The sequence below is a fragment of the Phyllostomus hastatus genome, unplaced genomic scaffold (genome assembly GCF_019186645.2).
Source record: "Phyllostomus hastatus isolate PE091 unplaced genomic scaffold, TTU_PhHast_1.1 phas_contig_17, whole genome shotgun sequence".
NCBI classification, from domain to species: domain Eukaryota; kingdom Metazoa; phylum Chordata; class Mammalia; order Chiroptera; family Phyllostomidae; genus Phyllostomus; species Phyllostomus hastatus.
The window spans coordinates 20,902,344-20,920,284 of NW_025333664.1; the positions used below are offsets into that span (position 1 = coordinate 20,902,344).

Sequence of the window (17,941 nt, forward strand, 5' to 3'; positions counted from 1 at the left end):
ATATCATTTCCTCTCTTCCTGTATGTTCCTGTTTCACTCGGCCATGTAGTGGGGAATTCCTTGCCTGCTTTCCTGGCTGATATTTATGGACTGGACACTGTGATAGATACCAGGGGTAAGAACAGGGAAAAGTTCCAAGAGGAAAGACAGACCCATAAATAGGAAATAACGTACATGGTGCTACTTGTGGGTACGAGGCTCTATGCAGGCTCCTCTGGGGCACGAAAGAGGACAAAGAGAGAAGGGGGGAGGTCGGCTCCTAGAAGAGTGATGCTGGAGCTAGTAAGAGTGAAAAAGTGAAGTGAGAGGGTGAGGGGTGGCGTGCCCGGGCAGAGTGCATGGCAGAGGCCGGAGGAGAGAAGAGCCATCATCTACCTGCACTGCTGCAGATGCCCACCTTTGTGGGAGTCAGGGTACCAGGGAAGGGTCAGAAACTTGCAGGGAGACCAGGGAGGCCTAGGATAGCCAAAGGATGAGGTGAGAGCAAAGATGCCTAAACTTGGGCAAGAGTCCTAGAGATGGAGACGGGAGAGAATTCATGGACTATGTGGCAGGGAAATTCTCAACACTTAATATCTGAGGAGGAGGAGGAGCAAAAGAAGCTACCCAGGTGTGTGGACTGGGGGCCTGGCTGAATGACCGTGCCGCCAGATGCAAGGAACAGGTTTGGGGAAAGGGAGATCAGGTCTGGTGTGAGACCCACTGGGAGATCCTGAAGGGAGACCTCACCAGGGCAGAAGGCAGGGCTTTACTCCTCTGTAGATCACATCTAGAATCTTGAGAAAATGCTTGATGTATCAAGAATCCTGGAACCTTTCTTGATCCTTCCAGAATAATCACCATTATTTCCCTACTATACTGAGGGTTTACTGTGTGCCAGGGGTGTGGCAGCCAGAGCTGAGCCGATCTGAGCTTAAACTGCACTCCCCCAGCCTTTCTAAATGATTTCAGAACACTGGGACTAAGGGCTTCTCCAAGTTTGGCACCAAGGGACTCCCTGGTCCTCTAAAGGCCTCACTTGCTCTGGGAGAAGGGGCTCGGGCTCCCTGGGAGGCAGGGTTAGCTCCCGGCATCCTCTGATTTCTATGGCCTGATGGAGGATAGAGAGGGCAGCACTCCCGACCTCAGGACGTACTCTTCCCTGTCCATCGTGCTGCTGCTCAGCCTCTGGCCCGAAAACTCTCCCAGGGCCTGCCAACACTGCTCCTGAGGCGCCCAGGGAGAAGCTTCTCAGCTCCCCACCACAATGGGAGGAGTTTGAGGGCACTTACACAGAAGGCTCCTTTCTTCCACCGATGGCCTTTTAGAGTGCGGTACAGACGGCCGGCGGAAAATCCACCGAAAACCCTGTGGGAAATGGCAGGGATCCATACCAAGGGACCTGGTTAGCTGGAGCGCAGCTGGCATGTACCAGCCCCCGGAGCCCACTCAGACACACCTACCCCATGAACATGAAGAGGAAGCAGGCAGTGGTCATGAGAGCTCCCCGGCTGGAGGGCGACAGCATCCCAAGCATGGCCACAACTATGGAGGGAGGGGAGAGAGGAGAGAGAAAGTCGGGGTGGCTGATCACTGCAAGCCCAATCCCCCATCCCGGCTGGCTGACATGTCCCTGGGCAGATGGGACAAAGTAAGCATACTTGTTCTTCTCAACAGGGAAGGCTGGGTCTTGGCTGGGTTCAGAGGGGTGCAGCAGCTGCTGGGCCCTGGCTGCATCGCCTTGGCTGGCTGCATCTTAACTGCAGCTTCCAGCCCACGGGGCACTTTCAACCAACCAGGCATTGAGTTGAGAGCTTTATGAGCGCCAGCTCCCTGAATCCGCCTTATCAACCCTGAGGTGGAGGTTAATTTCCCCATTTCTTAGATGGGAAAACTGACACTCACAGAAGTAAAGGTCACAAAGTTTGGAGTTGAGATACAAATTTAGGCAGATTAGTTGCTACAAGCTTAGATCTTAACACACACAAAAAATTGGAACTATGTAAGGTGACAGATGTTAACTGAACTTATTATGATGATCATGTCACAATATATACGTATATCAAATCGTTATGTTTCACACCTTAAACTAATACCATGTTGTACGTCAATTAAAAGACAGATAAAATGGTTAAAAAAATTCTAGGCAAACTGACCTCAGAACTGTTTGTAACTACTATATGTTAGTTTTTGGAGGGCTGTTTTTGAGAAAAAAAAAAAAAAAATACCTGATTCCAGCCCTCATCCTGGTGCTGACGTGGTAAATCACTCAATGCCTGATGGCAAAAGGAAGCCAGCCTCAGCACGGACGAGTGGCCTCACTGACAGAGTGGACGTGGTAGGCCACCAACAGTGCTGGAAAGCTTGGGGGAGGATCGAATTGCCAGGGCCCAGGTTGAGAAGACCCAGACTCTGCTGGGACTGACAGTCCAGAGATGCTGACATGCCTCCTTTCTCCAGGAAGGAAAGCCCGCCCTCTCCAGACACAGGCCCACGCTGCTCTGGCGACAGCCTCCCACACCGAGCCCGCCAGGCCCACTCACAGATGACGATGAGGATCATGCAGAAGAGCTGAATGCCGGAGCCCAGCAGGGAGCTGAGGATCATGGGGTACTGGGGGGGCCTGAAGACGTCACCATGCACCAGCTTCCACCCAGACTCTTCCATGGTGTCTTCCTACAGCAAAGAGCCAGAAAGGGAGGCTGCTGCTTTGGCTCTCGAGAAGTTAGCTCCTGTAGGGACCACTCAAGGACGCACTCTAACTAGGGCAGAGGGTCCCTCAGGTGTCAATCAGCTCCGCTCTGACATAGAAGTGTTAAGTGACACAATAAAGACAATAAAGTGCTTCCCAGAGAGCTCACATGGGACGAGGAGGGTACAAACATGAAACTTACAGCTACATAAAGGGAAAATCTCCTCCCCAAATCTAATGCATGGGAAAATAATGTAAATATCAACATACTAAAATGCTAAGGTAGTTTTTAGGTGGTGAGATTTAGAAGCAAATTTGTTTGTTTGTTTTCCTGACCTGAGGACACTTTTTCATTGTTTATTTAGAAAGAGAGAAAGGGAGGAAGATAGAGAGGGAAACATTGATGTGAGAGAGAAACATCGATTAGTTGCCTTTTGTATGCTCCCCGATGGGGGACTGAACCCACAACCTAAGCATGTGCCTGGACTGGGAATCAAAACCTTTTGGCCTGTGGGATGATGCCCAAGCAACTTAGCTACACTGGCCAAGGTGAAGCAGTTTATATTTTTAACGATTGTAAAAATAATATGTGCTATAATTGTATAATAAAAAAGTAAAAAAAATTGGTTTATGGCATGATATTCAAATGATCAAAAAGTAGTAAATGTTTATTCTAGAAAAATTTTTTTAAATCTAGAAATACTGCCCTGGTTGGTGTGGCTCAGTGGACTAAGCACTGGCCTGAGAACCAAAAGGTTGCTGGTTTGATTCCCAGTCAGAGCACACGCCTGGGTTGTGGGCCAGGTCCCCAGTTGGGGGCAAGCAAGACACAACCAATCTATGTTTCTCTTCCTCTCTGTCTTGCTGCCTTCTCTTCTTCTGAAAATAAATAAATAAAATCTTTAAAAGTATCTAGAAAAACTGAATAAGATATAAAATGCATAAATACTCAAAGATTTCAAAAAAGATACAGACAATTAAATGATTTATATACAATGATAGCACTGTCTTATCTCCTTTAGTCCTTTATGTATGTATATGTGTACATGTATACATAACTCGTAAACAATGAAATTGGGGTATTTACTATGCACTTGTTATTTTCAGTTGGTATTTGATTGTGAACATTTCCTCATGCCAATAAACACTCCTTAGAAGTACTATTTTAATGTTTGTACACTTTTCCATTGTACAGCTATACCATAACATATTCAACCATCATTATAAAATATTAGACAATATCCATTATACTTAAATTATAAATAAAGCTGTAATAAATATACCTAGACCAGTTCTTTGTGTTTCTGATGCTTTCCTCAGGAAAATTCTAAAAGAATTACTGGGTCAAAACAAGGTATTACAGTATGTGCTATATTATATGTACTGCCAATTAATTACTTTTCAGAAAACGACCACTTCACACTTGTGTGGGTGGCACAGAAGGGTGCTTATCACACGTTAACTTGCCCAAAACTAATTCCACATGAAGACAAAAATCTGTGCTATCTTGAAGGTCCAAAGTTGCCTTTCTGAATCTGCAATTTTGGGGGTTATGTCTGGGGTGAAAGTAGTTTTTCATGTTTACTAGCCATATACATACAGTTCCTGGTCTGTAAATTCCTTGTTCATTATCACATTAGAGTTTGTAGATTTAAAAGAAAAAATGTACACCAATTCTTTTAATTGTATAATCTTCTATCATAGACTTAAAATATTTAATGTCAAATTCATCAAGGTTTTTTCTGTGATTTTTCATTGTTTTATGCTTAGAAAGCCTATCTTCAACATTCTGGGTTATTAAACATTTTTTTTTCTGTTGAACATTTTTAAGATTTACTCCATAAATGATAACACACACACCCCCTTCTGGCAGGCCTATAGCCCTACTGTTAGACTGCCCGCCCTCTCCAAGACCATCCCTCCCCAGCCAAGACCTCGTACAATGTCATCCTCTTTGTTATAGTTGGCGATGTCCTTTCGGAGGGTCCGAATGATAATCATGCTCAGGATGCCTGAAACGAATAGGAGCGGCAGAGTCATCAGCACTGCCCACCCAGTCTGCTGTACGCCCTCCTGGGACTGGGGTCTCACTGAGGGACCCAGTAGGGGATGGTGGACACGTGTGTCTCCCTCCAGCGAGAACTGGCTGTACAGCTGCCTCAGATCCACTCCTGGGCATAGCTCTACTCCAGCTACTCTGGCAGGGGTGCACGAAGGGCTACCCCCAGGCAGGGAAAACGCTGCTGGGATAGGCGCAGGCAGCCAGAGGACATTGCTTTTTATTCCAGGGAGAACAGCATCCCAGCTACTCCATGGCCCGGTCCCACCAGCTTCTCCAGCCTCACCTCCTCCCAGGCTCCCCTCCTCTCACTCGGCCCTGGTTCTTTGCTGCTTCTGTTCAGTTCCCAGCTGCATCGCTCTCTCACCTCCATGCCTTGACCCAGGCTATCCTTTGCCTGGAATGCCCCACTCAGCCCTGATTCCTACTCAAGCTTTAAGACTCACCCCAGGCAGCTTTGCCTTTCAACACCCCAGCCAGTTCAGAGGTGCCCCCACCTGTATTTCCACAGCACCATTTACCTCTTCAGGCAGCACAGGGCACAGGTTACAACAATGGGTTGTATGACTGTGAACTAACTTAACTCAACGGGACTTCAAGGACTGACATGCTTGTAAAGTGCTTATTAGCACAGCAGCTGGGCCCTGGGTTAAATGTTTATTATATTAAACAGTAAGCAGTATTATCTTTTATTTCTCATATGATACTGAATGGTCAGTTTCATTTCACCTCTGCTCACCACCCTCTTGCCATCCCACTGCAGGGCAGTGGCCCCTGCTGGGCCAGTCTTTCCCTGGTTCTTCAAAAGGTGGCTCCTCCTCATTCAGAGAAGTATTCTCTAAAGTAGCCTTCACCTTTTCCTCATGGCTGTGTATTTGGTCACCTTGTTTACCTGCTTCATAGCATTCATCACTGTTTCTTTGCTTTTTCTCTGTCTCCCCCACCAGCAGAATACAGACTCTGAGGGCAGAAACTGGGCTGGGTTTGCTCACCACCACATCCCAGCACGTGGCACGGTGCCCTCGGAGAATGTGCAAGAGTCTTGCTGACTGACTGTGTACATGCGAGGTATCCGCGTCCCCTAGGAGCTCTCCAGCGTAGTGACCAAATATTATTCACCTTTGTGTACCTGAGGCTTACCACAGAGCCCTGAGTACTGTTCTTAACCCATGCTTGGCCCCGAGAACCACCAAGAAATTCCCCTTAGTGATGTGATGCCTCAGCCCCTTATCCCTCACCCCCTTGTCCTCTCCACCCTCCAACCCACAACCTCTCACCTGATAGGAAGAAGACCACCACTACAGAGTTAATGATAGAAAACCAGTGGATCTGCACGTCACTCATGGTCAGGTAGGTGTCCCAGCGAGAAGCCCATTTGATGTCACTTTCCTGGTGGGGGGAGCAAGCACTTCAGAGCCCTGCTAGACCACTGCTGCCCAGACCAGGACCCTCCTCCCCTGCTGTGGGCTTCAGCCCTTTCTCACCTCCCAGTGTACAGAGTAGGTGAAGTACAGGTGATTTTCCTTGTTGGGGTCAATTTCTTGGGGCGAGGAGTTGGTGCCCTCAGGCAGGGTGCATGAACTCTTCTCATCTACTTTGAGGTCTGTGAGAGACAGAGACTCAGTCTGTTCCTGTGGGGGCCAATGCTACTGCCCCAGGGCTGTTCTGCAGGTACCTTCGAAGCTGCCTGAGGGGAAGGCATGCTGCCGGGACCCAGGGTCTGAGTGGAGGCTGGGAGAACAGCTCCCCAGAGTCCTGACCTTCCAAAGGGCCTCAGGGGCTGCAGAGATGTGTGTGTGTGTGTGGGGGGGGGGGGGGTCTGAGCCCCTCATTTAATCAATCCGCCTTCCTTCACTCAAGTCAAACATTCACCTACCATTCCACCAGTCCCATTCAACATGCAGAACACCACAGACTCATCTTATCGACGTTTACTCATTCCCTGAGTCTCCAAAGTTCTGGCTCTTTAGTCATCCACTCACTCAGTTGCCTCCTTCATTCATCCTGTTATCTGTCCATTTGTTCAACCAAAAAACATACCATAAGCACCTCCTCTGTCCCAGATACTGTGCTGGAGATAAAACGATGGGAAAAGCAAAGTCTCCAACCTCAAAGAGCCAGTGGGGGAGAGACAATGACAAAATAATCACATAGGAGCTATAAAGCTGAGCTCGTGACACTCACAGAGGAGAGGCAGTATGAGGCTCTGAAAGTAGAGGATGTTTTACACGAGACTTCTATGGTTTTGTTTGAGAACTCAGTTCCACAGCTTCAAAACAAACCAAGAACCACACGCCCTGAAACCCACAACTACTGTGGACATAGCGCCAGGCCTCCTACATCCGAGTGCACCGTGTAGCAAGCACGTGCTGACAGGAGAGGTGAGACCAGACCAGGCCTGCTGACCCTGGGCCAATTTCGGTCTACACCAATCACACACACAGAGGGTGAGAAACGCAGAAGCTGCCTGCGTGAGAACTCTGTCTGTGCATTGCCCCATTTTCTTCAAACGAGGGGGAGCTGGCCTGGTTTTATGAGGGGCCCAGGCAAGCCTCAAGTGGCTACTGGGTCTCGGCCAAGCCACCAACCTCTTGGAGCCTCTGCTTCCTCATCTATAATCACTAATACATCAGGGGGCTGCCAGAGGTAGTGAACTGGTAAGGTGCCAGGCCAGGATACAAGAGATGTCAGTTCTCCCTGTCCCCAGCTTCTTTAATGCGAATGCAGTGAGACCCTACCTCGGCTGTCTCCACCTGCCTCATTGGGGCCGATCAGCCATTTAAGGAATCAAGTGTGAGAAGACCCTGGGTGTAAAAGCCCAGGCCCAGCCACCAGCCCTGCCCCTCTGGTCACACCTCCCCACTCACCCTCCAGCCTGATGCTCTGGGGAATCACCTCGAAGCGGACGACACGGTATGTGTGCTCCTGGTCCTCCTCCAGGTCCTCTCGGTGGTAGTAAAGGATGAACGAGAGGTGGTTGTGCAGGTAGATCTAAAACCGACCGACAGAGAAACCAAGATAACTAGGAGCCGAGAAACAACCAGAAAACCACTCTGGCGGCCCACCCTAGGTATCAAGGCACTCCCCTTGTCCAACAGACTGGCTGTCCCAACCGTCCAAAAGCAATGCTCTCACAGCTGCCTGTTCTCGGACACCTGCCAGGGCTCCCTAGGGTTTTCCAGGCAGCAGTCCATCTCCAGGCCTGGCATTCGAGCCTTCCATCATCTGATTGTCATTATCTTCTAAGACACACCGGGTCACCCTGTCTCCCCGAGCTGCTCCCTGCCCCACAAGCTGTCCCCACACTGCAGCCCTGTTCACGGCATTCACTCCCACTGGAGTGCTGCCCTGACTTGACTGAGCTCAGGCCTGCCTGGTTTTAAGGGCCACGTCCTGGAAGGAAGCCTGAACACAGGCTGAGCTCCCTCTGAACCGCTGTGGCACTGACGGCCACGGTGGCGGCACGACCAGTGAATGGTATGGGGCTTAAGGGGCAGGGTCTCACACTGGCAGTTCTCTTCCTAATCAGGACAGAAGCCCTCTGAGGACAGGAGCTGTACCTCAATAGAGACGTTTTTGTCCTTGGATATTTTCGGAGGGTTTAGTCTTACACATCGGAATCTGAGTTTTTAGGGACTGTGCCTTCTACCTGCCACAGCCTTGCCCAAGAGGGCCTGGAAGAACCTGCCCCAACCAGCCCCAACTTTTCTATTGATACTATAAGCCTAGAGCTAAACATTTCACACTCCTTTGTGGTTCCGACCGCTGGTGACTTTGGAGTGTGGCTTCCCAGGCCCTCTGAGCACCCCCAGACCCCTCTACCTTGTTGCCATCTGTGAAGCCAAGCCGGTAGCCATGTTCAAACTGCACATCTTTTTCCTTCTTCTTGTCATCACCGTCACGGCTGGAATAGAGCTCCAGCCGGGTGGCCACGGGCAGGTTGTCGGCAATGCTGGGGACCCAGGAACTCATCAGTCCTCTGAACCACCGCTCCCAGCAGGGCCCTCCCCCGTGGGAGCCTGAGGCTGGCAGGGAGCAGAGGACGACTTACAGGTGGACATAGTAGTCCTCCGAGATCCGCTCTGCTACAAGCCGGCTCTTTTCCCGGTTCAGCGTCACTGGTTTGTTGGACTCGCTGCACAGAACCTCACACTTCTTTTCGCTGTTCATGAGAACCTGGAAAGGGGTGTTGACAATCCGGTCCCCTCTCAGCACCTCTCCTGCCATAAGAGAGACAGATGGAGCTCAGAGCTTCCGCCCTGAGGTTGCTGAGGTCAGCAGAGCCACGGAGACCCAGGGCTGACTTGCAGGGCCATCGCCAATGCTGGGGCTCAGCTGGCCCCTCTGACTCCCACCTGTTGGCCTCTCCTCCCTTTCTGAGCCCTAGCACCGCCAGACTCTCTCATCAAACATGCCATTTCATGCCACGCCTCTAGGCCTCAGGTTCCTTCCTCTGCCTTGGAGTGCCATCGCCTGCCCCTGGTTTCTGAGAAGCTCCTCCTCACACAGCCAGCTCTGCGTCTCTTTCACCCTGGGAGGCCCGTCCTGACTTCTTCAGGACAGAGCGCATCGCTCCCTCCTCTGACTTCCTCTGCACTGAGGAAGCAGCACAGAGCGGCGAGGACAGGGCTGCCTGCTACTGAACGCTGCCTCTGCCACCTGGGTGGCAGGTAAGTCATTTAACTTCACCGAGCCCCGATTTCTTCATCTGTAAAATGAGGATAATAGCACTCACCTCACCAGATTACAGTGAAAAATAAAGTACCAGTCACAGAGTAAGCAGGCAACAAATACCATTTGAAAAAAATTTCATTAATTTATTTTTAGAGAGAGGGGAAGAGAGGTGGAAAGAGAAAGAAACGTAGATGTGAGAGAGAAACGTCCACCAGTTGACTCTCGTACACACCCCAACGGCAGCCCAGGCCTTGGTCCTGACCAGGAACTGCACCAGTGGCCTCCTGCTTTGCGGAATGACGCCCAGACAACTGAGCCACACCGGTCAGGGCAACAAATGTTATTTTCATCATCAGCATCATCTCTGTGCCTTTTCTAATGTCAATAATAATGACTTTGCACACTGTTACTATACCAAGTTTCTGTCTTCCCTACCTGACTATGAGTTTTTTTAAGGGCAGAAAGTGTTTCTTATTTATCTCTGTGTTTTTAGATACTGATTCAGGCAAGGAAGGAAGCGGAGTAAAACTGGTACCTGAGATTTTCAGCTAAAGCATCTTTTTACTTGATGAACTGGCATGGCCCTTGCATGCCTGCTTCTGAGGAACCTGCTGCCAGATGTCATGCTCACAGGCACCAGGCAGCTGGAGATTGTTAGCTAAACCCAATGGTGTTTTTGTTCTGAGTTATTCTAACAATGTTGTTGTGATGATGCGAAACGGGGCAAGCCAAAGGAGACGGACTGAAAGAAGCCAACGGGCAGGACTAACACTTGCCTACCAGCGTGCACCTCTCTGCCTAGTCGCTTACATGCTCACTCATTTCCAAACAGGTGCTGGCTATGTCCTAGGCCGTAAAGATAGAATATTGAACAGACATACACATGAGGCTTACGGTCTAATGGGAAAAGGACTTTGCTTAAATATTCAGAATAATGAGAACATATTGTACAAGAGGAACTTGCTCTAGACATGGGGGAATGGGTCTAGGAAAGTTCCTCTGAGGAAGTGATGCTTGAAATGAACTATAAAGGAAGAGAAGCATTAACTACGTAAAGAGATAAGGGAAGAATATTTTAAACAGATGGAGCAGAATATGCAAAGGCCCCTTGAGGGTGTGGGAAGCAAGGTAAAATCTAGAGGCCTGGGTGGCTGCAATGCAGAGAGCAACTTGAGGCAAGCTGGAGAGGCGGGCTGGAGCTGGGTCTCAGGGGCTGTGGGCCACGCTGGAAGTTGGGACTTATCCAGAGAGTGACGAAAGCCAACAAAACGTTTCTAACAGACCCAGAGGAAGACGTTGTCTGATTCTGGTTACAGAAAGTTCTCTCTGGATGTTTTGTGAAGAAAACACAGAAGATTCAAGGGACGATGGCAGTCTGTCATGCAAGTGAGCAACAGTAGCAGCTGGATGGGAGGGTGTGATGAGGGTGGCAACAAGTACACAGATCCAGAGCTACTGAGGTGGCGGAATCTGGGGAACCTGGTCCTGCCTGATGAGCGAGGAGTGGTGCACACTGGGAAGACTGAGGTTCCTACAACCACGCTCTGGCTGGGAAGACAGGACGTATAGCAAAGCTAGACTGAAGGCAGTTTTTCAGTTTGTCAAGTTTGACCTCATATATTGGGAAATAGACACCGAGACAGAAGGCTCAGAAGAGAGGTCAATACTGATGGAAACTGTGAGTGGTCATATATAGATGGCAGGGTCACAAGCTCAGGAAGAACATACAGAGAGAGGAACAGGGATGCAGCCCAAGTACAATGGGTATCACTTCTTGATATTTAGAAATTAAATTTAAACCAAGAAAGAGAACATACTGGTCGGGAATGGCTCATTTCTAATACGGAAGTATTCCTTTTAACTTTAAAACTGTGAGCAGGTGGCCAGCCAGGTTAAATGGGCAACAAGCTATGAATGTGGACCCTCAAGAGAGTCTGAGGTCCTCCTTCGGCACATCTGCCACAGACGCCCCAGCACGCCCCAGCGAGACGAAGCTCTATCAGTGTGAAGGGGATCTGGAGCAGAGCTCTCAGACCACCCGGTCACGCCTTTCTGGGAAGGCAGCCTGGGACAACAGAAAGAATCTGGCTTTGGAGTTAAAAACAAACAAACAAACAAACAAACAAACAAACAAACACACACAAACGGGCTAATACCTCAATTTCTCTACCGACTGAACATGTGACCCCAAACAAGTCTTTCTAACCCTGAAAGCTGCCGTTCCCTTTCCTATGACACAGGGCAATTATATTTGGTTTTGCAGAGTTACTACAGGAATCAACTAAGATAAGGTGCAGAGTAAAGTGCTTAAGGCTACGGCCAGAGTTCCTGCATTCTGCCACTGCTTGGTGAGTGACCTAGGGCCAGCCACTTCACCTCCTGGTGCCTCAGTCTCCTGATCTATGATTAGGGGATAGTAAGAGCAGCTCTGTGATAGGTCTGTTGTGAGAATCAGCTCAGTTAAAGCCAGAAGTGTTTAGAAGAGTGCCTGACTCAAAGGAAGAACCCTGTAAGTATTAATGGTGATGATGATGATGATAATGTACCGAGTACAAGGCTTACAATGCAACAGGCATCCAATCAAGGATGTTTCTGCTCTGCTCATCAGGGCAGTGACACTTACTGAATGTCTGCTGTGTGTTAGGCACAGGGTCAGAAGGGGCAGAGAGGGGGGCGGATATAAGGTATGATCCCTCTGCTCAGAGAGCCCCATGGCCATGAAAGGAGGCAGCACACAAAGACAGAATGGGATAATATATGGCAGGATAACTTTTGTACACAGAAGTTTCTATTCCTAGCAGGCAGGACCATTTCCCCAGCTTCACGGAAAATGTGGCAGAGGCTCAGAAAGGTTAAGGGTCACCTAGTATAACACTGAAGTGCACCCAACTGCAGAGCCTTGGGCTGCCAACGAATCCACACCAGCTCACAGGGGAAGGGAGGGGCTGCTGTGAGGGGCCTGGGGCCAGGAAGCCGGGTGGATCCAGCTGGTCAGGCATCCCAGACAGACAGACAGACAAGGTGACCAGAGCACGGTATGGTGTGGACAGGAAAGCCAAGGGCTAGTGGCAGGCAAGAGGAGGAGTCCAGACAGTCTGTGGAAGTCAGCCTAGGCCCCAAGACCAACTTCTGTTCAACAGTGTAAGGCAAGACTTTGAGACAGGCCGTGCTGCCTGTTTGGGTTAAACTGGCTCCAAGGCCTGCCCCCCACTGTTCTGGGGCTCCCAACACCTGGCAGTAGACACACTTGTCAGTGAGGGGTTCTGGAAACATCTGAGCCATGGGTAGCCCTGCCAGAGAAGCAGCCCTTTCAGGGGCCTGCTCAAGAGCCAGTTGTCTCCTTCCTCCTCCCTAAGGTACAGGAAAAGAGGTAAGCCTCTGAAGTTCTCTGAAGTCAGGGAGAGCATCTTTCCGTATTTTCATCTCCAGGCCTTAACACTGGGACAGGCACAGAAATAAGTACTAACAGGTGTGTCCTGAATAGATGCCTCCACATACCCTTTCCTTTAAGCCTGAAATTCTGACAAATAGTTATTTTAATTAGAAAAAAGACAGCTGCTACGTATGGAACACTTATGCCAGATGTTGCCCTGGGTGCCTCACACACCATTTGAGGTGAATCTTGCACAGAGTAACGAGAACTATGGAGATTTCTCCTGCTTCCTTTAAGGCCAGAAGCGATCACTCACTCTTTTAATTAAAAGTAGAGTGGGTTCCAGAAACCACGAGGGAGAGAGAAAGGTACGATATGTAGAAATCAAGGGAGAGCCAATCTGAACAGCAGCCAAGAGCTCCAAGTCTGAAGCCTGACCACCTGCCTCCGAGGCAGCTTACACATCGACTCGCAATATGACCAGAGGCAAGCCACTTCACCTATAAAATGGGAATAAAAATAACAGCTACCTCCCTAGGGCTGTTCTGAGGGTTAAACAAACTAATATGTATGTAAACAACAAGGGATGTATCCAGCACATATTAAGTGTTACATAAAGGTTAACTGTTATCATCATTAGGAAAAGGTCTGGGCTTCCACTGGGACAGGTTGACAGCAGTGAGAGAGAACTTACCCAGATTCTCTGCCTTGTAGGTTATTTTTAAGGGCTGGCAGAAGGGCAGTGAGTAGTACTCATAAGGTAGCTGGGTTCGAGAGCTGGTGAGCTTCACTGCCTGGTGGGAGAAGAGAGGCCATTATTCCTCAATCCAGACCGTTTTAATAGTCCTCCCTGGTACCCACGCATCTTTGGCACACTTAGTAACATTATCTAAGAGGCAAACGAACTGCTACAGACACAACTATAGCATACTATATACTCTGCTGCCCACAATTCTGAATTATTTCACATTTCATTAGGTTTATTAGACTACATTACAGACTCTATTTCCAACCACAAACAAATTCAATATATACTAAGGGTTTCCAACATGCTGATATCCTTTGACCATATTTTCACTTCTGGGCATCTTTCCTGTGGAAATAACTCCAAATGAAGACAACATTTAGGAACAAAGACGTTCACTCCTTATTTATAATCACAGCAGCCTCTGGCTCCCAGTTCTGTGAGCCCATCAAGTTGCTTGTAAATGATGCCCCAAATAAGCGTGATGTGTAGTGTTCTGAAATTCTGATAACACCTAAAATTTGGTGGCAAACAAAGAGACACATACATGTGAGGGCCTGTCATGTGGATGGCCCTTTGTGACTTTCTTGTCTTCTGCTTCTCCTTTTGAATGCTATGATGCTCAGAACAGAAAACTTTATTTTCACACAATCTCACTGCTTTACCTTTGCACAGAGCAGCAAAGATGTGGTTCACATCAACATGGTACCACAGCAAGAAATGTACATTTATTTTAGGAGCAGAATTTATTTTAACTTTGTAAGTTCTGCTAGCTCCTTTTATAGCATCACCAAAAGTATATAAGATGACTCAAAAATTTCAGCTATACATTATTTTGTCTATGGGGGACTGATGGGGGTGTGAGAATGCCAAGTGTCCTACACTGTAAACACTGCACAGAAGAAATGACTAACAGACTGAAGTGTTCGGAATGTGTATTCAGGTGATGGTAGAGGGGAGTCCCTTTAGGTGGGAGCCCGTGTACAAGGTTACACCCTTTCCCTGGTGGCAGTCCATCTCCAATGACTGGTTCGTGGGGATACAGAGAGCCGGTCGTCCTCTTGCCTCAATTTGGAGCCACTATGAAGGGCTAGTCATTCTAGTTCCAGAGCGTCCCACAGGCCTCAGCTGCACCACAGCCCAGCGTCTCCCGCGTCCAGTCCCACTTCCTCACTCTCACCAAGCTGCTGACCCTGAGAGTCTCCCCGATACATCTCCCGTACCAAATCTCCACCTTCCAGTTTGTTTCCTAGGAAACCAGATCCAAGAAGATCCGCTAGCAGCCCCCAGCCCTGCCCGGGGCTCTGAGAACGCCACCAATGACCCACTGTTTTAGAGACATAATCGAGAAGCCAGACTGCCCACTATCCCTAGTCAACCATTTTTTAAGTGACTCCCTCCCAGTTTCCACCCCCAACACGGTCGACTGACCCATAAACAGGTATCTAGCCTGACAAGGGGAGGCAGCCCAGTTGGAAGGCTTCTCTCTGGACTCTGACTGAGGGCAATCTTCCTTAAATCCTAATCGTTCCTGTACCAACTTGCCCTGCCTATTTACCATTTACTCTACTATTTACTTGGATCTGACTCATTTTTCAGTAAATACATTTAAGAAGCAAACATTTTATCAGTGTTAAGACAGAAAATCAACACTGACAGTCATGAACTTATGAGTTGAAGTACTAGCTATATTTTCTAATATACATTAAAAAAGACAGTTATTCTTATATCATCTTATATACCACCACCCAGATATGCAGTACACCATTTGCAGATAATGAACTGGAGAATCTAGCTGGTGGCAGGAGCTAAAATTAAAAAAAGAGGGCAGAATAGGCTGCACATGTACAGATGACATAAGTTATGCAGGGAAGGCTGGTAAGGGAGGAAAGGGAGCAGATGAAAGAGGAAGGCAGAGATGCCATAGAGGAAGCAGGCTGAGACACAGAAAGAAATGGAGGTGGGGCGGGGTCAGGGGAAGGAAAACATGTGATAGTGAAAGTGAGAGAAAAACAGAGACGCAGAATGAAGACAGAGCCAGGGAGAGAGAGGGAGGGACACAGAGAGAACACTCTCACACGGGTGGAGATGCTGGGCTCCTGAGGGACTTGACTTCCAGCCTGTGCAGCAAGCACCGAGCCCTCTTCACCCTAATCCCCAGGCTAACTGGCTCTGGTCTTTGTTCTCTGCAGCCGCAGGAGGGGTATAACCAGCTCACTAAGGTCCTCCAGCTAGACCGTCCAGCACAGAGGCTCCGGCAGTCCAGGAAAACACTTACCTTGATTTCTACAGGGTCGTTCTGGTGGAAGTTCATTGGTGCAACCCCAGGGACATAGAAGGCTCTTGTTTCACATGGGAGGGAGACAAGTAGCAGGGACCACTGGACCCAATCCTGCTCGGAGAAAGAGATGCTAAGGTTGGAACGAGGGAAAGAGGTGAACATGCCCCTGGGGGCAGACCAAGTCAGGAAGTACCTTCCTGTCTACTTTAACCGACCCAGCCTCGTCCCCACTCTGGGAAGCCCAAGGCCCTTCTAAATGCTGCCTCCTAGTCCCCCAACAGTGCTACAGAGAACCAATTCTGCACTTCCAGACATGAGCAATAAAATAAGTGAAGTAATTTACTGGGGCAGAAGGGAAGACTGTAATACAGGGGCCACATTTCCCCACTTCTGGAACAATGTTCCTTTTTTTTTAACTTATTTTTCTTAAATATTTTATTTATTTATTTTTAGAAAGAAGGGAAGGGAGGGAGAGAAACATCACTGTGTGGTCACCTCTCGAGTGCCCCCCACTGGAGGCCAGGCCTGCAACCCAGCCATGTGCCCTGATTGGGAATTGAACCAGCAACCCTTTAGTTCACAAGCTGGCACTCAAACCACTGAGCCACACCAGCCAGAGCTGGATCAATGCTCTTTTAACCATTTCATATTGTATAACTCTCCTGTAGAGCTAGCTCAAGTGTTCCATTAACTCTCATTTCTCTATATAGTAACAAACAGGCTTGCTTTGCCAGGGAGCTCCTCCGTTACCAATATATTTCCCTATGAGCCTTCTTCAAAGTTGCTGACCTCATCACTTCCCATTCTCCTCCTCCCTCAGCTCTAGCTGCACTGGCCTTGTTGTCTCTTGACAGCAAGTCCTTCTGCACCCCTCAGGGCTGTTGCCTTTACTGCTCCCTCAGCCAGAATCCTCTTGCCTCAGACACCTCCATGGCTCATCTCATTCCTAAGTTCATTCGGGTCTCCTCAAATGTAACTTCCTCAAAGAGGCCTTTATGGACAATCCTAACTAAAATAGCAATCTCAGGGCTCCCATTGCCCATTTCTCCATCTCCTTACTCTGCTTCTCTGCACAAGCTTATCTACTTGACTCAGACAATATGCAACTGTTTATCTGTGTATCATCTGTCCCCCTCCACTTGAATGTAATCTCTGTGGGCGCAGGGGGACTGTGTCTCCAGTACCCAGCATGGCACAGGCACTCAGCAAATAATCTGCATGCAGGGTAGTCACCTCCTGGAGATCAAAGGCAAGAGAGATCAATTACTAGCCTCAGGAAATTCACCCCATCAAAGAATTCTTCTCCCCCTTGAGGAACTAGAAGAGCTTCCTACTTCTCTCTGCCTGGTCTGAACAAGGAACTTTTGTCATCTACACTTGGATCACCACCTCAATCTTTTTTTTCTTCTTCCTTTTTCTTGGTGTCTGTAACCAAATTTATCCCTGAGGCCCAGCAGAGGCCACCAGGGCCCATGAGTCACAGTGTTTCTATTGCAGCCTTCTGGGCCAGTGCCGACCATGGGTGGGGCAGGCACTGAATTTGACATGGCTGCAGGCCACCTCAATCTGGTTTCTGCACCTGCCTCCTCTCTCCGCCCCGTAACTGCAGGAGCATTTCAGACCTTCATTTCCTCCGCCTGAACACTGGCCACCGCCTCCTGGTCACTTGCCTCGGCAGCCCCTCCGTCCTTCAAGTTACCCCCGACCCCCCAACGCAGATGATTCTTTCTGCAATTTAGGAATCAGAATCCCTCGAGAGCTTGACAAACATATAGACTTGTTTGCATTTCCCCCCGGAGCTCAAGTTGAGAAAAATGGCTTTAAAAGTTTAAGGTTCTCAAAGCATCGCAGGTTCGATTCCCAGTCAGGGCACATGCCCGGGTTGCAGGCCACGGCCCCCAGTAACCGCACATTGATGCTTCTGTGTGTGTCTCTCTCCCTCCCTTCCCTCTCTAAAAATAAATAAAATCTTAAAAAAAAAGTTTAAGGTTCTGAGCTCAATACACTTTTTTCTTTTTAAACAGATACCCAGGTTGGTCCAAGTCTTAAAAACAGTATGTCCACAGACTGTTTTTCCCCCTGATGTGTTGTAAACATTTGTATGTATCTGCCAGCTAATGTTCATTATGAAATATGAA

General features: G+C 48.7%; 1 protein-coding gene and 1 non-coding gene across 2 annotated transcripts in view; both read right to left on the minus strand.

Annotated features, from left to right (window-relative positions):
- The window catches only part of TM9SF4 (transmembrane 9 superfamily member 4), a 47,206-nt gene that overhangs the window by 9,911 nt on the left and 19,354 nt on the right, over nt 1–17,941 (minus strand). Inside the window, exons 2-12 of the mRNA XM_045833284.1 lie at nt 15,801–15,914; nt 13,472–13,571; nt 8,782–8,950; nt 8,553–8,682; nt 7,598–7,721; nt 6,215–6,333; nt 6,008–6,119; nt 4,613–4,683; nt 2,523–2,655; nt 1,443–1,524; nt 1,272–1,347 (exon numbers count right to left, since the gene is read on the minus strand). Coding sequence (XP_045689240.1) covers nt 1,272–1,347; nt 1,443–1,524; nt 2,523–2,655; nt 4,613–4,683; nt 6,008–6,119; nt 6,215–6,333; nt 7,598–7,721; nt 8,553–8,682; nt 8,782–8,950; nt 13,472–13,571; nt 15,801–15,914 — 1,230 coding nt within the window. The remainder of the gene's footprint in view (nt 1–1,271; nt 1,348–1,442; nt 1,525–2,522; nt 2,656–4,612; nt 4,684–6,007; nt 6,120–6,214; nt 6,334–7,597; nt 7,722–8,552; nt 8,683–8,781; nt 8,951–13,471; nt 13,572–15,800; nt 15,915–17,941) is intronic.
- LOC123815402 lies at nt 17,223–17,357 on the minus strand. Its single transcript, XR_006785069.1, has one exon. It is a non-coding gene; the product is annotated as a small nucleolar RNA SNORA5 (small nucleolar RNA).